At 37.0% G+C, this 23,321-nt stretch overlaps 1 protein-coding gene across 4 annotated transcripts in view; it reads left to right on the forward strand.

Moving 5' to 3' along the window:
* LOC306868469 (tight junction protein 1-like) overlaps positions 1 to 23,321 on the forward strand; it is a 62,820-nt gene that overhangs the window by 247 nt on the left and 39,252 nt on the right. For all 4 annotated transcript variants that reach the window (XM_079414650.1, XM_079414652.1, XM_079414649.1 and 1 more), the window contains exon 1: positions 1 to 270. This exon is cut by the window's left edge and continues 247 nt beyond it. In XM_079414650.1, coding sequence (XP_079270776.1) covers positions 244 to 270 — 27 coding nt within the window. In that variant the 5' untranslated portion in view covers positions 1 to 243. The remainder of the gene's footprint in view (positions 271 to 23,321) is intronic.

The raw sequence follows: 23,321 nt of genomic DNA on the forward strand, positions 1-23,321 counted from the left end.
AGAGGAGATCTCTGGCGGTAACGTTACACGGCGAACTTTACGCTCATCAGACATGTTGCTGTTCATCTTTATAAGAGACCACAACACGCTTTAGCCCAACACACGGGCCAGAGGAGGCGAACAACGCGGATGTTATCTCTTCTGGGTTGATCAAGCCCATATAACCCGCTTTTTTTATTTATTTCTTTGAGGCGACAACATTTAGCCTCAACTTGCTTCAGCGAGAGCAGCTAAAGGAACAAAATGTCTGCCCGGGCTGCCTCTAATAAGGTTTGTGCTCTTTTAATAACGTTGTACATACAATGCCAGCAGTTGTTAGAGCTAAAAGATGAAATATAATTAAACCAGAGCTTAAAATGTGTGCGATTGATGCCTGCGGTCATGAATGTGTTGCGTTTAGCCTCAGCTAACGGAGATTCCTCAACTTATGCTAACACGCTAACGCTAGCCGATATGTGCGATAGTTTACAGCTTTAATTTAACACACAACGTTTTAGTTTTCTTTTCAACCTTTCTATTATAACTACAAACCCTCTTGTTTTGTTATTTAGCCTTTTGCGTTTTAAATGCATCGCGTTTGTGTGACTGACAGAAATAAGCGGTTATGTGCTAAGCTGAAGTGGTTTCGAAAGTCTCTTGGTTTTATGAAGCTTATAAATATTAAATTTTAAACGTTTTGAGTTTTATAGTGATAATTTTGACCGTCGCCTCAGCTTTTAAACAAACAGCTGATAAAATATATGAGAAAATATGTCAGAGAAGGGAAAGTGCTTATGTTAAATCTCCTTATGCGGTTATAAAATGTTATGTAAAATGTGGCTGTATTTCAGGATTTAAATGTTTCAGTGTATTTTATAACTGGTCATAAGTGTGCGTGTGAGCTGATATTTATTGATGGTGTCAAAAGTGCGGGTTTGGACGCGTCCCATAGCAAACAGACACAGCTGATGACAGGAATGATGGATATAAAAGCTGTTTGCTTTTATTTTAACTTAAGGCTATCCTGTCAGCTTTCATTTAAAGCCCATAGAAACTTTAGGACAGGAAATGTAAGTCCAGCTGTCACACTGATACAGTTTCTGTTGGGCGGGTCTTTCCAGTGACACCTGTTGAAGCCCCTCCCACAACAGGTGAGCTTGCTGACACAGGTGGAACATCTCAGGAATGTGACTCTCCAGCCCTTCCTTCCTGTCATGAGTCACGGATTGCTTCCCTCTCTGTGATGTTTGGTTAAGCTGAGTAACATTAACCTGTTTGACCGGATCAGCCGACAGAGCTTGATTTACTAGAGCTGTTTTCATGATGCATGAGTTATGATTTGACATTCTTTTTTCTATTTTTTTTCTTCAGTAATGTTAAGTAATATAAGCAGGATGAAAGATTTTTCCCCACATATGCCAATAGTGGTTGAAGTCATTATTATATTGTAGTAAATATGTACAAAAAAGTGTCTATATATTATTTTTAAATAAATTCAATTATTTATAATTTTTATATAATAATTTATGTAATAAGTGAGTGTGTGTGTATTTAAAAAATATATATTTAAAATATAGATATTGGAATTAACACTTTTTGTGGGGTAAATATTATATATTATTATTAATAATAATATAATATTTTTTTCACCCCCCCCCCCCCCCCATCAAACCTCAAAACCGTTTTTTTATCCTTTTTTATTTTTATTTTCCACAGATGTTTTGTTACCTCCATTAGTCACTAAATCGTTTTGTAAATTTGTTGCATCCATTTATTTGTTTGTTGCTCACATTAGCAAGTGTTCAGACTCATTCTTGTGTCTTGCATTGCATTTACAAAAAAAAGGTAGGCCTACGTGCTTACTGACTAAGTCCATTATTCCTTCACCAAAGGCAATTTTAATGCATACTTGGAGTTTGTTGAGTATTAATTTTTGACCGTGGTTGTCAGACTTGTTTTGAAGGTTAATAACAGCACTTATTTGTGGACGGATGCAGGGAAAAGGGATTGTGCCGTAGTTTGCATTATTTGGTAGCACTTATCCGTCTCATGGCTTGTGACTTTGTGCCGGTCGTTTCACTGGTCAAGTCTCAGTAATCCTGTTGGTCTAATCGCTTCATGAGATCAAAGGCAGAACCACAACACGATTTCCCGTCTAGCCTAAATGGAGGATTTTGTTTGTGCCCCGGTCGATGCACTTTCTTGGTTAAAACAAAAAAAAGACTGGCCCATTCTCCTGCCCTACACTGCAACTTAAATGAAGCTTTAGATGTGGACTTGTTAGGGTAATGCAGTTTGGCGCACTGACTTTACGAGTCGTTCAAGGTGTCTGGATGGAAGCTAGACAACTTTACAGCGGCCCAGTCATTTCTGTCTGTGATTAAAAATCTGTTTTTAGGAAAATAAATCCACCTCCTCCTGTCATTATCATAATGAAGGCCAGTGATTTGAATCTGTGTTTAATGTATACAGATGATTTGGCTTCTTCCTTTTGTAGTTTTACTTGGGTGGCTGGTTTTGGTTTGTAGTGTCTTAAGTAAAACCAGACATAATAAAATAACTTGTTTTCTCATACAAATAAGAAAAAAGTCTAAAAAAAAAACTTTCTTGGCCCAATATTTGTTGTGAAAGAACTACACTAATAATAATAATATTATTAATAATTTTACAAATGTCTTTTGGCACTGATATTTATATTATTACACTTAAAAAAATAATAATAATATTTTTTAATAATATTGTATTTTTTTCCACATTTTAAGCATTTATTTTGGCCCAGCTATATTATTATTATTCTTTTGAATTTTGACCATTTTAATAATAATAAATGTTTTTTTCTATATTATTATTATTCTTATTATATCTATATAATTTATTTTGCTTCAGTACAATACAATAACACGAATCATAACTAATGTGTTTTAATTAATCTTACATCGCACTTAATATATTTCTCACAGTTTAAATGAGTGTATATTTATATTTCTTCCTTTTATATTTGATAATTGCTCAGGGCGAGCATTGTTTTTGGGGCGAGTTTTGTATCAAAATGTTTGAAAACCCTTTGATTGTTATATCTAGATTTGTTTCTTCTTTTTTTTCAAAGCGTATTACCATTGTTTCATGTCCAAAACACATTTTTCAGAGGCACATTGTAGCACCTGTTTTGAGATTTATTTATTTATTTTTTCTTTGTCTTGGGAAGCTTCTGGAAAGCTTTTAGTGAGAAAAAGAGTAAGATGAATCATCTCCGGTACAGTGTTTATCCACCGTTTGTTCATTAGTTACTGTTTTTATCCTTTAGCTACAGTGTGAGTTGTTGGCATGGTGATTTCTCTCTCCAACACCCTTCGCCCGTTTATTTAATCTTGTAAAAGAATGTGAGAGCCGTCCTTCACAGCAGCGGTGGGCAAATACAGGACTTGGCCTAGGGAAGAAACAGAAATGGCTCTCTAACGAAGTTTCCACAACACTCATTGGTCAGCAAACAGATAGTCCCGTCCCTAAACTCACGCTATTGGTTCAGCCAAAAACGACACAGTTCAGCTTTGACTTATTTACTTACTATTCTTTATATAACTATGTCGATTTTGGAACTTCCTTCTGTTAATCAGCCATTTAGAATCCATTATCGGTCAGTGAATATAGTCTCAAGATGGCCAATTAACCGTTCACTCATTTAATTGAGAACATTTGTCTAACTAAGTTTTTTTTCTTTCGGATGTCGAGCGTTTCTGGTGTGTATGTGGTGTTTAGCTCACGCGTGTGTCCTGGGTTGTTCTGTATAATGATGCATTTGATATGTGGGATTGAAGGGATCAAGGTCAAAGATACAGGCCAGAGCTATGTCTCACTCTTCTGTGTCAGATGACCTGCTTTTCTGTGAAACTTGGACGTGGTGTATTCTCTCTCGTGGATCAAGGGATTATTTTGTGTGTGTGGGTTGGACACTGACCCAGTATGTAAGACAGTAAGACAGGAGTGTGGGTTTATTAGTGTTGTGAACGTGCAATGATGAGCAGGATATCATTAGCACTGTGATTAGTAGTACAATACTTCTGACAAAACAAATAGGGCTTAAGATAAAAATAAAAATGGTTGAAGAATAAATACTAAGTCCCTTGGGCAGAATAGAGGTGTTACGATGAAAATGCCTGTTGGATGTACACACAGGAAATGTTTTTGCATGCATTATGCGCTTAAAAACACGATAATCAGCACGAATTTTCCTTTTAAGACTGTGTGAAGTTAAAAATAGTTCAGCTTTTGTGATGCAGCATATTGTTAAGTTTTTCATTTATTTTTTCATATCGAGTATTTACAGTAGCCAATAAAAGATGCTGTATGCAAGTAAAAAAAATCAAAATGCAGCTTGAACTTGCAATATAGATTGTGTTCTGATGCATGCAAGAAATCAAGCTTTCATAGCTAGAATAATTAGCTTTTATATTTGCATTATATTGTTTTGTCCTGTTTTTAAAATTTAAATTATTAAAACTAATATTACTACTATAACTACTACTATATAGGACTATTATTATAAATATGTAATTATTTAATTATTTTTTTAAAATGTAAAAATTAGTGCTGCCAAACGATTTATCGCGATTGATCGCATCCAAAATAAAAGTTTGTTTACATAATATATGTATGTGTAGTGTGTATATATATTATGTATATAAATACACACACACAGAATATATTTAGAAAATATTTACATGCATTTATTTATATTCTTATCTTATATAAATATATTTAATATATTAAATTTTTTTTTTAAATATATACATGCATGTTTGTATTATATATATATATATATATATATATATATATATATATATATATATATATATATATATATATATATATATATATATATATAGGGCCGGGACTTTAACGCGTTAATTTAGATTAATTAATTACACAAAAATAACGCATTAATTTTTTTTAACGCATTTTAATCGCACTTATTTTTGCACCGCGGAACGTTTCTCACTGGATGAGTTTCGGCGGACCGATTATACTGGAGCACCAACTAGCGTCAGAACGGACTTGCGTTCGTGGAGACCGGTCTTGGCTAGGGCTGGGTATCGAGTTCGATACTTTTTAGGCACCGACCGAATTGCCTCGATACCACCGAGTATCGAAAAACGTCTTGTCGTTCGGTACCAAATTTCGATACCTAAGGGGTTAATCTCATCACATCAGTGAGCCAATAAGCCTGCATCACTAGCTGTGTTTGACTAGAAACGGCGACGTGCAGATTGATCAGTGTTTGACCTCCGCGAGAGCGTTTCGAAAGCGCACGGAGCAGTCAGCTCTTTAAATCGCGCGGTTTGTTCATTATACACAGACTGAAGCTCGAGTGACCTTCGCGGTCATTTCAGCGTCTGCCGCCTCACTAAATGAGGACATGAACAACATCTCCAGACCTGCTCTGAAAGTCACTTCATGAGCATTTTACCGTTTGATTCGAGTAAAACTAACTCATCTCATATACACACAGAACTGTAAAGGTATTCCAGGCAACCCGTCAAAATAAAAGTTCGGTTTTAATATTAACGGTATTAATATTGTTCAGCAGACAGCACTGCTAATACTAGGCTACTATTAAAATTATTAAAACTTTTTTTTTTTTTTAGTAATGATCACTCAACAGTTATTCCATGTTTTAATTTTAATAGTAACCTCCCTTTGTTTGCCAAAATAAATAAACTTTGATTTTCAATAATTTAAAGAGAAATTAAATTAATGTTTTATGTCTTGATTTGAAAACCAGATACAGAACACAGAATTTCTGAGGAAAAATAAAACATTTCATTAGGCTATTTTAAGAATAAATTTAAATAAACTAAGTTGTTTTTATGCATTCAAATAATTAGACATACTACACCAGAATTTAATAACAATAAAACATATGGTGAAAGAAAATAAAACACCCACTTATGAAAGTGGATGAAGGTTTTACATTTCTTGAAGTCTTTAACATCCTAGAAATGATGATTCTGTCTGAGCTATGTGTTTTAAAATGAACATGCACAAATGTAAACGTAGCCTAACAGATGTGTAAACTGAAAACAATTTGAACTTTATTAAAATTATTTATTTATTTATTGTGTTGGATATATTTTGTTCCTTTGTGCAGTGGCTCAGGAGATGAGACTTTGAGTCTGTATAAATATCAACAAGCTAAAAAAAATAGTTTTTTCAGATAATGTAATCTTATTAAAACTGATTTTATAAAACTGGTATCGAAAAAAGTACCGTTCAGGAACCGGTATCGAACTCAAGGTATCGGTATCGATATCGAAATTTTTTGAACGATACCCAGCCCTAGTCTTGGCAAGCTTCCTTGGAAGAACGAACTCGGAAGGACGCGAGAACACAGAACGCACACTTATGAGAACTGAGATGTACTGCATTCCTGCTTAACTGACCGCATAGTCTCAGCATAAGCAGCGACCAATGAACAATAAATATTACAAAATGTCATATCATAACTTATTAAAACATTTCATACTATTATAGATATTACTTTCATATAATTGTATTGTTTTATTTTACAGCGTTATATGTTTTACTGTTAAGATTCATTTTAATATGCCAATAAAAATGCAGACTTTCTCCGGGTCTTATAACTTTATTAAAATTAACCAAAACAAAACGATAAATGTTTACTTTCAACTTGAAGAGCCGTTAAGTATTTGTGAGAGCGACTTTAAAGCTTACAGGCTTCCGTACACCGGCCGCCCACAGCGTTTTCTGCATTTCTAACGGCTCGATTCTCTTAAGTCTGCACTCCATGCATCCTCAGTTTCAAGAACATATCCGGGCACTTTCATGCATCCTCTGTACTTGCGTTCTTGAGAATTGGAACTGAACTTCGACGGTTAATGATGACGTAGAACGAGAACACAAGGACTCAAGATCGCTGAAGAATGCATATTGAGAAACAGCCAAAAACAAACCACAGTGAACATGGACAAAGAAGCTGATGAGACCGCTTTGGTTGGCCCTGTGGATGGGAAATTTAAAAATCCATATAAAAAAAACTTACTTCTCACTGTTCTCAGGTCAAATATTTATATGCGATTAAAATGCGATTAATTTCGATTAATTAATTACAAAGCTTCTAATTAATTAGATTAATTTTTTTAATCGAGTCCCGGCCCTAATATATATATATATACATACATACATACATACATAATAAATGTTCACATTACACACACATATATTATGTAAACAAACTTATTTTGGATGTGATCAATCACGATTAATTGTTTGACAGCTCTAGTAAAAATATCCAGTTTTTTATGTTGACAGTATGTATTTTAAGTACTACAAGATGTAGTTTTCTTAAAATATCTTTTAAAATCTTAAAACTATCCTTATTAAAACAATCGTGACTTTCCATTTCTTTGTAATTAATTGTAAAATTTACTAGCAATAATTGTTTCTTCACTTAATATTTTTTTTAGTGTGCTTTTTCTTTAGAGATAACAAACACTTTTTCAGTTTCAAGCTTCAAGTTTGTACTTTATATGCTTATATTCTTTCATAATTTTCTTAAAGGTCAAATAAAAGGTCAGAACTGATTTGGTCGTTGCATTCTTAACCAAATTTAAAATTTACCAGCGCTGTTTCCATTGAATGTTTTATTTTCAGAAGACTGAAATCAGTGCATCCTCTCCCAGATATTTCAGAGCGTTTTTGAAACATAGAGAATGAAACACAGTACTATCCCTCGAGCACAATATATTACAGTTTCACTCCAGCCAGAAATAGATGTGCTGAGACACCACATTTAAAAATAGCACTGTCAGAACGTGGAGGCTTCAACTGATTTTGCTAAACTGAGTTTATATTGCATCTGAGTGTATTTGAAAGAAGCAATTCATGCGTAACTGCATGGAGCACTTAGCATCGCTTCACAGTGTCTGATGGACCGAGCTATCAGAAATCAAGCAGTGGTTTTGTTTAGTGTTGAATGTGAAGGAAGCTGTGCAGCTGAAAGCATGTTAAGAGTAGTGAGGGTAAATCTTGTCGTTTTTGTGCTTGTGGTAGGGTTCCTGATTCTGGCTGCAGTCTCAGTCAACTGATCTTTCTGCCTGGAGCTTGTTGGCCGTAAGCTTTGACGAGCTAAAGTTTTTAATCTAGATCCAGTCATCTAGATTCAGTGGAACTCTGTCAGTGCAGAGCTGTAAAGTTTACATTTCTCTCACATTTGCTGAACGATTGAAGTAGCTCATTCTTAAGCTAAATGAACTTGCTGGTGGACAGATGAAGCATCCATCTAGTTTGTGAACAAAAGCATCTTGAATTGAACAAAGCAATTGATTGAATGAAACATCTCGTTTGTGAGAACGAAATGAACTTAGCAATTTGTAAGAGAAGCAAACTGAACAAATGAAGCATCTCATTCTCAAACGGAATGAAATGGTTCATCTCATTTGTGAATGAACTGAATGAATCTGTACATCTCGTTCATGACTAAAATGAACGAACAAAGCATCTCATTCTTGGAAAAACTGAACAAATATAGCATCTTGTTGGTGAACGAACTGAACAAATGAGGTATCTCATTCTTGAATGAGCTGTGTCATGGTTTGCGAACAAATTGAATCTGTGCAGCTTGATACTACTGAACAGACTGGTTCATATCGTTCATGAATGAACTGAACAAATGAAGCAACTGGTTCATGGACAAACTGAACAATTAAGCAATGAATTTGAATGAACAAATCACCTCCTTTGTGAACTGACTGAACAAATTAGGCATCTCGTCTGCAAATTTGTTGGGGTACGTATGAATCTGAATAGATTTAAAAGATGATTCAGTTTTGTTCTGTAAAGGTGGTTCTTTTTTGTGGGAGTCTTAGCATAGTTTATTTAATAGCCTAGTTATGAAGTCTGAACTAATTCTTAATTCACTTTTGCCTACTTATCAGCTTTGCCTTACCCCTTAAAAATTTTAACTTACGGGCACGAGTGTTCCTAAAAAAAATAAAGTAAGTGTAGAGCCCTGCAGCAGAAATGGTCCTGAACATCAAAGCCAGGGATTTAAAATTCATCCTGCATACTGAGGCCACATAGTCAGAAACCGTCTGTCCTCCCTCTCATTCTGAAACTAACTTACGTAACACAGGGAAAGTTGACATACGTCATTTTGCGCAAGCACCACGTAACCTTACACATTAAGTTTAGCTGAGTTATATAAGGGTGTGTTCCGTAGTAATTTGTGTGTGTGTGTGTGTGTATAACTGTGGCATCCTCTACAGGTTTGTGACGGCACGAGGGTTCAAAGATCAGCTATGACAACAGGGTTAATGAGTCCTTGGCTTTCTGCTGTCTGGTGTAGTATTTCTCACCACGCTATCTCCTGGACGTGAGCCAGATACTGTAATGTAAATAGTGAAACACACACAGACAGTGTGAGAGTGCAAGGAGAAGCCCCATACCTGGCATACCTGATCTGATTGTCATCATTGTTTCTGAGCTGTCGAACTGGTTTCGGGAAAACAAGTTGTGTGGATGTAGTGATACAAGCCAAGGCCATCCGGTTTCTTTTTAGGATTTCTTTCTCAATAAACATTTTTAATCATTATTTGTTATATGTAATTTTCAGTTGATATTAGAGATTTTGGTAACACTTTACAGTAAGTTTCAATTCATTAATTCCTAACCATTAGTTGTGTCACGACAACTCTCAAAGAGTTTAGCATAGGAATATCAGAATGAGCTTTATTATAATATAATTAATAATTAATATAAATAATTTATAATATATTCTTATGAGAGTACAGTGTGAGAACAGAAAAAACACCCCAGCAACAAAAAGCACATAGTCAATCAACAACATAGTCACACGAATGCAACAGGGTAGTAATCCAGTTCTGGCAAGCAGCCATCCGGTAGTCATCAAGCTACGTGATAATGTTAATGTGTTTGTTCTTGGCGGACTAGATCTGCTATGCTGCTGTTGCAGAGCAAGTAACAAGATTTGCTACTACCAATACATCCACAACATGCTGCTGTGAGCATGTAAGAAATGCTGCCGCTGCACATATAACATATATGAAATATCCCCCCTATATAACACACACAAAATCACCCTGATCCATACAGGTGGAGCTGGGGAAGGAGCAGGGTTTCTGAAGTGCGCTGCAACTGCTACAGCAAACACTAGCCAAGTATTTTAATGTTGAGAAGTGAGCTCATTGGCTGCTGACTTGAAAAGAAACCAATCAGCTCTGCCATGTGAGTAATGATGTCATTATATCAGATTGAGTTAGATCTATTGACCTGCGCCATCTAGTTCCATGACTTTAATTCATTAGGTATCATGACCCAACTGTGAAAAATTATTTTACAGCATTTATTTATCTAGATTGTTAATATGTACATACGTGTATACCATCGAAAAAAACTGATGCCTATAATTAATTTTTTCAAATAAATTCAGACTTTTTATGCAAGGATGCATTAAATTGATCAAAAGTGATAGTAAAGACTTTTATAATGCTACAAAAGATTATTACAAATAAATACTGTTTTTTTTTTTGTTTTGTTTTTTAATTCTGTTCATCAAAGAATCTTGTAAAAGTATCTGTCATGGTTTCCAGAACACTGATAATAATAATTTTTATAAGAATATTTTGTAATGATATTACAATTATTGTAAAAAAATATCTTCTTTCAAAAATCTTTCCCAAAAGGGTGGTGTACATTTTTCACAAGTTGTATAAATTAAGATTGAATGTGTTTTTTACTAAATAAAGTATATTTATTATATAAACATATCAGTATATTTATAAATTATAGTATATATTAGCCTAGATTTTATTTAGGCATTATAAGGCATTTTATTTAGATTTATTTTGACCAAAATAGTAAAGAATTGTAATGTCAGTAATTTACAGGTTATCAAAATAATTATGTGTATTTATATCAGTATTTTGGCCCCTATTAGTATTGGCCAGAATTGAATAAAGGTGTATCTCTACATAAAACAACAATAACAACAACAAAAAAACCCTATTCGTTCCAATTAGGGAAGTGGACCGAAAGCGTTTGGACCCTTATTATATGGAAAGCTCATGGTCAGTGGCTTCATGTAGACTGAGCTTCTTGGGCACATGAACATACTCATTTTCATTTGGCCACTTTAATTTTGCCTCTGTCAATTTTAGATGCAGCGTCCCGAGACACGTGCCTATTTATACAACTCGAGTACAAGCACACAATTATTCTGCTTCCCTAAATGAGGCCATTTTTTACTCTTTGGGATTCATTAAAATAGCATTTCATCTGTAAACGGTCCAAAAGATGTGCGTGTATGACGTATTTGCAATTGCGTGCTTTCATTAGAGGCTGTTTGCACGAGTTCAGAGCACAACTGTGATTATTAATCCTCTGAATTGATTGGGTGAAACGAGAGCCTGATAGCCGTATCTTGCTGGAGCCGACCCTCCTGCTTTTGTTCAGCAGGGGAGAAGGTGTGTGTTTGTCGGGGGTCGAGTCTTTTTCTGGGACAGCTGTTATCAGTGCGTTCCCGTTCCTCTCTGGGCTCCGTGGAGGTCTCTGATAACTCCCAGCATGCACTCTAAGTGTGAGTGGAGTCTGTTGCATTCGGCTTGATTTAAAGAGTCACCGTCTCATGTAATAGCTCTGATTATTGATACGCTGGAAGGATTTGTTTCCTTCTGAGTGTCTGCTGATACGTTTTAAAGAATTTTTTAGGGTTGCACTGATGGTGGATATTTTTGCATTATGACTTATACCGATGCAATGAACAATGTTGTGAATCTTATGTTATTCTGATAGTTTTGATATTTAGAACATTTCTATATGATTGGTGTTTTAACCTGGTATAAAAAAAAAACTGAATGGAATGCTGTTGAACTGAGGGAAAAATCCATCTTAATATTTCATCTTTATTGGTTTTGGTACACAGTAATTTTATAATAATTAAAAAATAATTTTGCTTGTTTCTGCCTATTTTAAGTCCTCTTGCAGCATGCAAGCTATTTTTTTTAGCATGTTTTATTTAAATTTAGTATAAGTGTAGATTTATAATATTAATTAAATGTAAATAATTTGTTTATGCTTATATTAAATTCACTTTAAGTGTTTTGTTTTAAATATAGATTATAATATTAATCGGCTTATTGCTATTGTCTAGAATTTCACTAATGATTCATCCCTGGATTAAAATACTGTTCAATACTGTGGTATGGGGAAATGTTAGCACTCATAATATCAATTTATAACATCAGCCAATGACTATAAACTTTAAACTCTCAATTTTGTACAAAAGCAATCCATTGATTCCAATGTCTATGCAACCTGTAGCCTGTGGCATCTCTAATATTAAACAGTTTGGGCATTGTAAATTTGTGAATATGTTCTCTGGTTATCACATGTGAGTTGAAGCATGTGATTCCATTAAGTGAGCGATCTAAAGTTAGCCGTGTCACAGTGGAATGACAGGAAGTGAGTGATCCCTGACGTGATCTTTCAGGCACAAGTGTGACGTTGCCGGTGGTCTGGCCATCATCAGAGATTCCCTGTCTCCCCCTCTGATACCAGCTGAGAACCTAAAATAACTTCCCCTACATGAGATCCAGCACACTTCAGGTGCAGCAGTCTTAAAGGGATAGTTCAACTAAAAATGAAATTACTCTCATCAGGTACTCACCCTCATTTTATTCCAAACCTGTTTCACTTTTATTCAGTGCACTTTTCCATGGAGGACACAGCTTATAAAAGATATTAAATGTCCTTGAGGAATCAAGGCTACTATAGCAACATCATTTGCTATCATTCAGAAATTGTTTCTTTCTGTTGGATGCTTTTTATATCCTCTGATTTCTTTTTGTTAGTCATTTTCGGCATTGGTGTGACGAATTTACTTGCATTTAGAAAGTATTTATTTACATTCCTACAGAACATGCATGCACGTTTTCTCCAACCTATGTGAATGTCACTGCCAGAGGTCATTGAATGGAAATGAACTACAGCATCCATCCATCCATCCATACTGTGTCCCCTTGCTCCCGTGAAACCTGAGCTCTAATCATTACCTATGGGCTCTTTATAATACTGTAGAATCAGCAGCCTTCAGCTATATATAGTCTTTTCGATACAGTGGAGGCTTCAATGGTGTCAAGTTTTTCCCGTTTTTCACCCCCAAAGAAGTCCTTCAGCAGATGTGGAAGATGTCAGTCTTACATGCTGCTTTTGCATCAGTTCATACCAACATAACTTTAAACATGGTATTGATTTCCATAGAGTAGTATGGATTGTCGGTTGTATTGGGAATCATTAGAATTTTAGCGATTCCGAATCCAATTCCCTTATCGATTCCATTCCTTAATGATTCCCAGTTTCCATTCCAATAAGATATAAAAGAATGAAGTCAAATATTTAGATATCAAACATATTTATTCTTTTATCTTTTTGTAAAACATTCATTTGCCTATGGTTTTAACAAAAACGCCACAGCAAAAACAACTAGACTAACTAATATAGATTTCAAACATTGTTAAAGACAAGTAAACAGTCAGTAGTAAAATAAGAGCAAATAAACAAATTCAAAGTAGCACAAGTATAAATGCATCTGAACACAGTTTATGTGCAGAAATCGAATTTAAAATAACACTGCATATACTCAAAAAAAAAAATGTGTAAATGTAAAATATGGACGAACCTAGCGATTGGGTTGTTCAGACCCAGCGGTTGACTCCAGAAGGTTGAGTTAAACATTTAACCCAACTGTTGGTTGAAAATAACCCAGTATGTGTTCTGTCCAGTATTTACTCAGCACTGGGTTGTATTTAACCCAGCATTTTTTAGAGTGTAGCTTTCTCTTTATAAGTAAAATAAAGATTAGTTCTTATTCAGTTTACAAATTTATCCAGTCAAGATCGGGGAGTGAATTTTTATTTTATTTTATTTAAATACATTTAGGGTGTTATCACTTTAAGACCTAATGCACAGATCCAATGTACTGTTACTTGTGTTTTCATCATAAGCTGTTTACGTTCACTTAAGACAAAACCGACTCCAATTTTTTTTTTTTTATCCATTGCCCTGCATCTTACATTTTTTTTTTTTTATTCAAAAGCACATGCTTTGTGAATGACCACTAACACAGCAGTTTAATTAGCAAGTTTGAGTTTTAAGACTGACTGTCTGCAGCTATTTAAAAGCATCTTCTCAGATCAATGTGGTTTTGATCTACTACATTCAATGCTCTAGCATAGACATATGTCACAATGCTGCCGAGTGGCTTTCGGAACGAGGTGCAGCGAGCTGGCAGTATGGCGATAGCTGACAAAACTTATGTTTGCCAGGCTGTCTCATGTTGTCAAACTGAGGAAGATGGTACTTCTGCACTGAACTCACTGTATGGCGCATTAATCAATCTGGAATTCTATGAAATTTGAATCAAATATGCAAACTTTTTAATAACTAACAAAAACCTTTAGGACATAACAGTGCTTATGTTTTAGTGAGTTAAATGCTGACACAACCTGTATCCTACAAGCACAAAACTAGTTGGTTGGGCTTCAAATGGCACTGCTTCAGCAGAAAGACCCGTTTATTCACCATTTGCCTCTGTCGGTAGGCTACCTCACATACTCTGGTCAGCGCACTGTTTTTCTGGTGTCTCTATTGATAGTAAAAAAATCCCATGTTGTAGCTGTGCTAAACAGCGTGAAGGAGCGAGGAAAGGAAAACGTGCGTGGAATCTGTCATCACTCCGGGTCTTGCGTTCCAGCCTGACAGCCTGTCAAAAGAGCTACACGTGCCTACTGCATTTCCAACATTTTTAGGGATTTTAGAGGCAGGCATGAACTCAGCATGTTTCAAGTGAGATGGATGAAGCTTAGGTGCCACTAAAGCATTCTACTGTTCTTCAGATATTGCTTATCCATATTGAAGTATTACTGTTTTATGTTTTGAACTTGAGTGTTAGATAATGTACTGCTAAACTTATTCATTTGTTAAAGGGATAGCACACCCAAAAATGAAAATTGCTCCCCTTATGTTGTTCCCAAACTATGTGGTTTTCTTTCTTCTGTGGAACATGAAAGAAGATAATGTTGTTTGGTTTCTAATGTCCATCAAAACATAGGCTGTTTGTTTCTTCTGTGAAACATAGTCATATAGGTTTGAAACGATTTGAGGGTGAATAAATTATAATTTTTTTCACTTTTGGCTGTATGGTACACTCTAAAAAAACAATGGTGCTATATAGCACTAAAAGTGGTTCTTTGGCTCGTAATCATAGGGGAACCACTTTTGGTGCTGTATATAGCACCAAATCTAGGTGCTTCAGTGGTTCTTCACCGGTTCTTTGGCATGACTGAGGGGCTATATAGCACCGCTACCATATACAGAACCTGTTAAGCTCCTGTATGGTTCTTCAGCGGTTCTTTAGTGGTTCTTTGGGGTGATTAAGGTACTAAAAAGCACCACTGCTGTAAAAAGAACCCGTTAAGCCCCTTTAAAGGTTCTTTATAAGCCAAAGAATCACTGTTGGTGCTGTTTAGCACAATTTTTGTATAGCACCAAAAGTGGTTCCCCTATGATTACGAGCCAAGAACCACTTTTAGTACTATATAGCACCATTTTTTTTTTGAGTATATTTTCACTGAAATTATGAGAAATGGGAAAGAGATTCATTATTTAACTTGGATTATGATTGACCAAATCCCTCTAGTAGCCGGTGGAGTACTGGAGGGATTTCGGAGTGTTGTCCTCCCCCCGTGGCACTAAAGGGGTTAACACCGATACAGCACTTTCTACTGCAGATGGATCTGTGCTCTAATGAGCAGAGCAGTTCTACAGTGAAGCACTGCTGCAGCTCAGTACACGCACTCACACTTACTCGAACGGTGCCAGGCCACGGGGATTTACTTCAGCGGCTCAAGTTTGCCGTGAAGAGGTTGGCGAGCATAAACCACGATTCGAACAAACCCATGCAACTTTACTGGAAGTGTGCGGAGTACTATTTAAAAGCGCCTGAGCTGTTCAGCAAATCGATGCGGTCGGTGGATGCGCCTCATCTCTTTTCCGAAGTGATTGAACAGTAACTTGCTGTTCTCGGCTGGCCACCGCTTGATACATCGGGGCAGGGTTGGGACTCTCTCTTTTTTGTCTGTACACCTCTCTCTCTCTCTCTCTCTCCCTCCCTTCCCTCCATCTTCTTTCCTCCCCCGCCTCATGCTGATTGAATCGGGGATCTCGCTGTGATCAGCCAGGTTCAGTATGAGGGTTGGAGGCTTGCTGGAGTGCACATGGGTCTGCGGGACCCTAGTTTTGGACCATGCATGCGACTGAAGAAAGCTACAGATATGCTGCTGGTTCTTCTGAGATGATCTAATGGCTGTAAGTAACGTTCTTGTTGTTTTTGTGATAACGTTGGATTTCTATCATGATCAAATAACTTGCATTCAAGTTGAACCTGATTTGGCTCTGAAATGCTGAATGCAACACATTAAACCTTTGGTGTGTTTTAGTTTCTTAATACTTTGGAGGAGTACAACAAGTGCTCCAACAGTTGTGCAAATTGAGGGTAGGCTCAGGCAAGCCGTTAGTTTTCATTTAGCTGCAGTGTTTGGCGTGTCTTTAGCGCCGTAAATCTGCAGTGACATTGCCGTGGTGCGTATGTGCAGGATGTCGCTACGTCCTCTGGGAACCACCTCCCCTTGCTGTGAGCTTTCCTGCTCCTTCGTTTGAATAGCTGGATCATATGCTCCTGGATTGGGGCTTTTAGCCATTGTCAGCACTTTGAGACACATCTTTCTCCATTTCTGAAGTCATCAGTCATCAGCTCCTACGTGTTACGGACTGATGCCAGATCCAGAGGTGGTGTGTGTATGTGTGTGTGTTTAAGAGAGACATTTGGATGTTTTTCCACCCTCCTCATCTACTTTTGGCTTTCAGTCAACATACGCAATGTTCTCTGGGTGCATTTGTTTGCACTGTCCAATGCAGCTCCTGCTCTGTCTGGCTCAGCTAACACTTAACCCTTGTTTGATTGTTACCTGATGCTCTTTGCACGGTTTTCTGTAATTTTTTTTGGTAAAATATGTTGCCAGCTACTAATTCCGATTTAAACTTAACATGAGATCAAAAGAGACCTGATTTACTTTCTTAATTGCTGAATATTCTTGGTCATATTTACCATAGATTATTAAAGGTATGATATTATTGAATATTATTATAAGTTTTAAATATATTTTTCAGTGTAAAAAATTACATTAAGTTTTAATTCATAAATACTGTTTTTGTGGAGTTGAACCACTCAGCATTTTACAACCTATTTTTACTTTCCTATTTTTTTCCTGCATATTTTTGCCCATTATTTGCACCACTCTTGGTGAATTAAAGTTAATTCTACAATACTGCTCCAATTCATTTTTTAATAAATAGTTTTAAAAAGCAGACAAAGTACTTTTTTCCCAGTATCTAGTACCTTAGTTAGTGCTAGATGATGGCAAAAAGTAAAATAAAATTCCCCGATAGTTGTAGGAAATGAGCCAATGTTGACCAATAACAATAACAAAAAATACTGATACAAAAAATACTGATCAGCTGATACCGATATGATTACAAAGTATTGTGCATTCCTACTTTTCTTCTATCGTGAACACTGTTTTCTTCTTGTAGCACTGAGAGAAAAGTAGGTCATTTCTCCACAACTTTGTGAATCAAAGCTCCTCTTTTTTTTCGGTGGCCAACATAGTATCTAATTTGGTACCGCTGTGTTCAATTCTGGATTATCTCCGTTATCCCAGACCTGCACATACACTTGCACAGCTTCGTTGAAATTTGCTAATAGTACTTGTCGACACCGTGAATTAGCCTAATCCAGCTGCGTGTCTCCTACCGTCTCACCTGAAAGTCATCTTCATGTCGTCCGCATCGTGGCCCGCTAGTTCCCTGCATCTGAACCCAATGGCGACAACGAGAGAGCTATTTTTAGATCCTTCCTCTTGCTTGCGTTTCGCTCTCTCGATTTCACTCTCCTGTGGTGAGGGATAATGTGCTGCATATACAGATTTAAAAAGACGCTGAATCCCTGCCTCTCAGTTCACACCAGCATAGTAATGACTGTTAGCAGTTAGGAAGAGCTTGACACTTACCATTCGCAATGCCTCAGTCACGCATTACAAAGACGCCTCTTGGTGGCAAGCAAAGAATCACTCACAAAACTCTTTCACTTTTCCACCCTAATGATGCAGATATCTTTTGCAGTTTTAATGGGGTATCTCAGGTCTTGGTGTTGTTTCTGAAAGAGTCGGACTATTAGAAAGCCAAGTTTGAACTTGCGCAAGGATTTTTTGCATGCTGCTTGCAAGCCAATTATCCCAGATCCGAGTTTTACCATTCTCCCTGTCAGATCGCCCCCATATAGTTGTCGTTACGTAAAAACCACAGATATGTACACCATCTGTTCATCTTCCTATAATTTACTTTTTCCGGCTCCGTCAGAATTGATAACCCCTTCCACCCCCTGTTCTGTATCATTAATTAAAATGACTTGGGTAGATTCCTGTCGGAATAGTTTGGCCCTTACCGCTCGTTATGACTGTGTTCAGCTGTCCGATCCATCTGTGAGAGGGTCCGTGGCTGCCCATGCCTCCAGACCTCTGACAGTATAGAGCATTGGCTGCCAGTCAAGCCAGTATTCTTTCTACACTATGAAGATTTGATTGACCAAGGTGAATGTGCACCCTGTCCTTCTGGGAACACAGATTTAGATTTATAATGTGTGCAAACAGTGGACGCATTTATCCAGTATGATTTACACTACACTTATACGGGTACAATGTCCTCTTTGAAAAAAAAACTCATGTAGGGTTCAAATGTACCATGTGTCCATTACTAGAAGTTCAAATCAGAAATTCCTCTTCTATTCATTAAAATTCCAATTAAACTTACACTTCAATTCTGATTTCAAATAGTGATTTTGCAACAACCTGAAAATAATCTTTCAGTAATTAAATTTGGGTTTTTGGTAACTGATAATTCTCTTAATTCTATTTGTGGTGTTGTGTTCTTAGGTTATCAATTGAACCAGTCGTAATAGTAAGTCAGCAGCAAGTCGGCTCTTGGTATTTCGGCCTAATAAATTGTACATATTCTCTACCATCATTTTTGGTGACATGTTGTAGCTTTCCCACGTCACCTGCACAAAACTTGCGCCAGTAATGTAATTTTGAGCCCGAGTCTGTGTAGTAATGATTCATTTTGAGCCCGAGTCTGAGAAGTAGCGAATCATTTGGAGCCCGAGTCTGAGCAGTAGTGATTCATTAGGTGCCTGAGTCTGAGCAGTAGTGATTTCATTAAGATTCGAGATTTTTATTTGTCACATACACAATTATACAGAGTATAACCAGCAGTGAAATGTAAGAGATCTTGAGTCTGAGCGGTAGTGATTCATTAGGAGCCCGAGTCTGAGCAGTAGTGATTTCATTAAGAGCTTGAGTCTGAGCGGTAGTGATTCATTAGGAGCCCGAGTCTGAGCAGTAGTAATTCATTAGGAGCCCGAGTCTGAGCAGTAGTGATTTCATTAAGAGCTTGAGTCTGAGCGGTAGTGATTCATTAGGAGCCCGAGTCTGAGCAGTAGTGATTTCATTAAGAGCTTGAGTCTGAGCGGTAGTGATTCATTAGGAGCCCGAGTCTGAGCAGTAGTGAATCATTTAAGAGCTTGAGTCTGCACAGTAGTGATTCATTAGGAGCCCGAGTCTGAGCAGTAGTGATTCATTAGGAGCCCGAGTCTGAGCAGTAGTGATTCATTAAGAGCTTGAGTCTGCGCAGTAGTGATTCATTAGGAGCCCGAGTCTGAGCAGTAGTGAATCATTTGGAGCCCGAATCTGAGCAGTAGTGATTTATTAGGAGCCTGAGTCTAATCATTAGTGAATCATTTAAGAGCTTGAGTCTGCACAGTAGTGATTCATTAGGAGCCCGAGTCTGAGCAGTAGTGATTCATTAGGAGCCCGAGTCTGAGCAGTAGTGATTTATTAGGAGCCTGAGTCTAATCATTAGTGAATCATTTAAGAGCTTGAGTCTGCACAGTAGTGATTCATTAGGAGCCCGAGTCTGAGCAGTAGTGATTCATTAGGAGCCCAAGTCTGAGCAGTAGTGATTCATTAAGAGCTTGAGTCTGCGCAGTAGTGATTCATTAAGAGCTTGAGTCTGCGCAGTAGTGAATCATTTGGAGCCCGAATCTGAGCAGTAGTGATTTATTAGGAGCCTGAGTCTAATCATTAGTGAATCATTTGGAGCCCGAATCTGCACAGTACTGATTCATTAGGAGCCCGAGTCTGAGCAGTAGTGATTTATTTGGAGCATGAGTCTGTGCAGTAATGATTCATTTGGAGCCCGAGTCTGGCTACTTTTTAAGTCAATGATTTTTGACCAGCCAAAACCAAATATTCTTGTTTTTTGCCAAATATGTTCGGTGCGTCACTAATTGAAAGAGAGCCAATTCTTCATTTGAGTATTTCTCAACCATGATATTTACACTAGAGAGATAGAGAGACAAGTTCAAACTAAATCTTTATTTACATGGTAAGCTGTTGTTTTGTCCATCACAAATAAAACTTTGGTTACATGGCAAACAACAACTTTGTTTGGATATAGGTTAATGCTTCAAAAACACCCCAAAAGCTTTTCAAAGTGGTGTCATCTTCACAAATGACTTGTTTCGTAACCTTGTCATCACGACTTTCCTCAGATGAGCAATTCGCTACTTGAGCGGGTTGATGAATTGATGCAATGAAGTTTTATCTCTAGCGTGGGAATCTCTTGATTGAAGAAGTCTGTCAAAATGAATCTGGAGCCCACTGGGCTCTCATACGTTTATACAGCAGCGGCAGGATGGTCGTTACAGTGAGTCCCATCACGAAGGACTCCTTTTATGACATGTATGACATGAGGCGTTTGATTACTGCCTATGGGCATCCTGAAATTTCTGTCATGTTTAATTTTTGACAGTACATGGAGTAAAAGTTAAGGTCGGCTGTGCTCATTTCGTACTTGGTTGTTTTATAGTATGGTGAGAAATGGAGTGAGACTTTAAAAGACTACAGAAAATGTAGGCTAAACCTAGTTGTCTAAATCACTAATGGGTTAGTTCACCCCAAAATGAAAATTCTGTCATTAATTACTCACCCTCATGTCGTTCCAAACCCATAAGATCTTCATTTATCTTCAAAACACAAATTAAGATGTTTTTGATGGAATCTGAGAGTACTCTGACCCTCCATAGACAGCAATGCAACTGTAATGTTCCCAGTCCCAGAAAGTAGCAAGGACATCGGTGAAACAGTCCATGTGTCATCAGAGGCTCAACTTCAATTTTGAGAAGCTACGAGAATACTTTTTTTGTACAAAGAAAACAAAAATAACAATTTATTCAACAATTCTTCTCCCCGAGTTACCGTCTTTCGGCATTTTGGAGGGTACCCCAGAACATAATTGGCGTAATCAGTGTTTTTTACGTTCAGCATGCGCACGCTTTCTCCTGAACGTAAACGACTCTGATTACATTGATTACATTCTGGGGAAAGCACGCACATGCGTTGTGGTACTCTCCAAAATGGCAGAAGACAATATATCAAAAATATCTTAATTTTTGTTCCGAACGTTCTTACGGCTTTGGAACGGCATGACTGAGTAATTAATGACAGAATTTTAATTTTGGGGTGAACTAATCCTTTAATTGTTAGCTTACCATTACCCATATCTTTTTTTTCATGGTCAATTTTGCTTGGAAGTAACTTGAAGGTTGATTGACAAATGATTGGTGCGAGACACAGCAGTCAATTAGAAAATGAGAACCTTCTCTTTCCCTCTCACTCCATCCTTTCTGCTTTCAAGACCAATTAGTGCAAGTAGCTACAGTGCTACAAATCTTTACACATACAAACACAACCTCAAAATGTTGCCTGATCAGGGTTTTCCCTCTTTTAGCTGTTAACCAAAGTAAATGGACCTTTTTTCAGGTAAAGCAGCAACATTTTCAGGTAAAGCAGCAACACTTGAACACACAGAGTTTGTTGTGCATGTATTTATTAAGTCGTGAATGTAACTGTAAAAGTCAGGAACGGTATTGCCCAGTCATGTTCTAAGAGTAGACTTTTGAATCTCTTAAGTGCTTTTCCTCTGCGTGTAAACTTAACTGAAACTTCAGAAGAAACTGTGAACTAAGATTTACAAGTGGTCCCTTTGTTAGATTTTCAGCTGGCCGATGAACACCACCCATAAATTCTGACAAAAATGGTGCAGGGTATGTTGCATCAGCGTTTTTACAGCGCCGATCAGCCTTAAGATGGGCATAAATCCTCTCAACCCCCCTTTTGCTCTCTAGAGTGCAAACTTTTCCCGGCCGGGCTTCAGTTTTGCACGGTGCTGTTTGTGAATATGTAAGATTGTCCAAAGTACCGTATTGTGATTCCCCTCAAGTGGGGTTTCTGCCAGTGTTTTGTGTGTAACATATCTTTATGTATACATAGAAGCCTTTGTATTTTCTTTACAGCTTAAATATTTTTGAAGCTGTCTTGTTTGAGACAACAAACCATTTGTACTTCTCTTGATGCGGTGTAATTCCTGTGTTAGTTTCTTTTCTTACCCTTCAACTCTGGAGCCGGCTGGCTGCTCGCCTAGACCGACAGGAGGAACTGAGGGAAGAGTAATCTTGTGGTTAACAGGATAAATCCAAAGCTCTGTTCAAAACCTAGTAAGCTACCTCACTGTTTACTGCCTACATGTTTAGGTACCATTTTAGGTGGCATTATAGCTGATACAGAACCTCATAAGTGTGCGATATGGAACTCTGCAACACCAAATGGAGATGCAAAACACGATTTATGTTGATTTGAGTTCGATATTAGCATGATACATTAAATAGTCTGTTAATAAGCATAAAAAACATTCTCATTTTCCAGTGCATTTCTGGGATTTCATTTCCGCAAAGGACACATAATGATGCATTAAAATTTGGGCAAAATTAGGTATTTTAGGAGGTAGTATTATTAAAATAAGCATGTTCATACCAGGAATACGCAATTTATCTCAGTGGAGTTGGACATTAGTATGTTACGATAAAGGACACAGTTAAAGGGATAGTTCACCCAAAAATGAAAATTTGATGTTTATCTGCTTACCCCCAGGGCAACCAAGATGTAGGTGACTTTGTTTCTTCAGTAGAACATAAACAAAGATTTTTAACTCAAACCGTTGCAGTCTATCAGTCATATAATGGCAGTCAATGGGCTCCAAGGCTTTGAGACTCAAAAAAACATACACAGACAAAACCAAAT

The sequence above is a fragment of the Barbus barbus genome (assembly GCF_936440315.1).
Source record: "Barbus barbus genome assembly, chromosome: 50".
Lineage (NCBI taxonomy): Eukaryota > Metazoa > Chordata > Actinopteri > Cypriniformes > Cyprinidae > Barbus > Barbus barbus.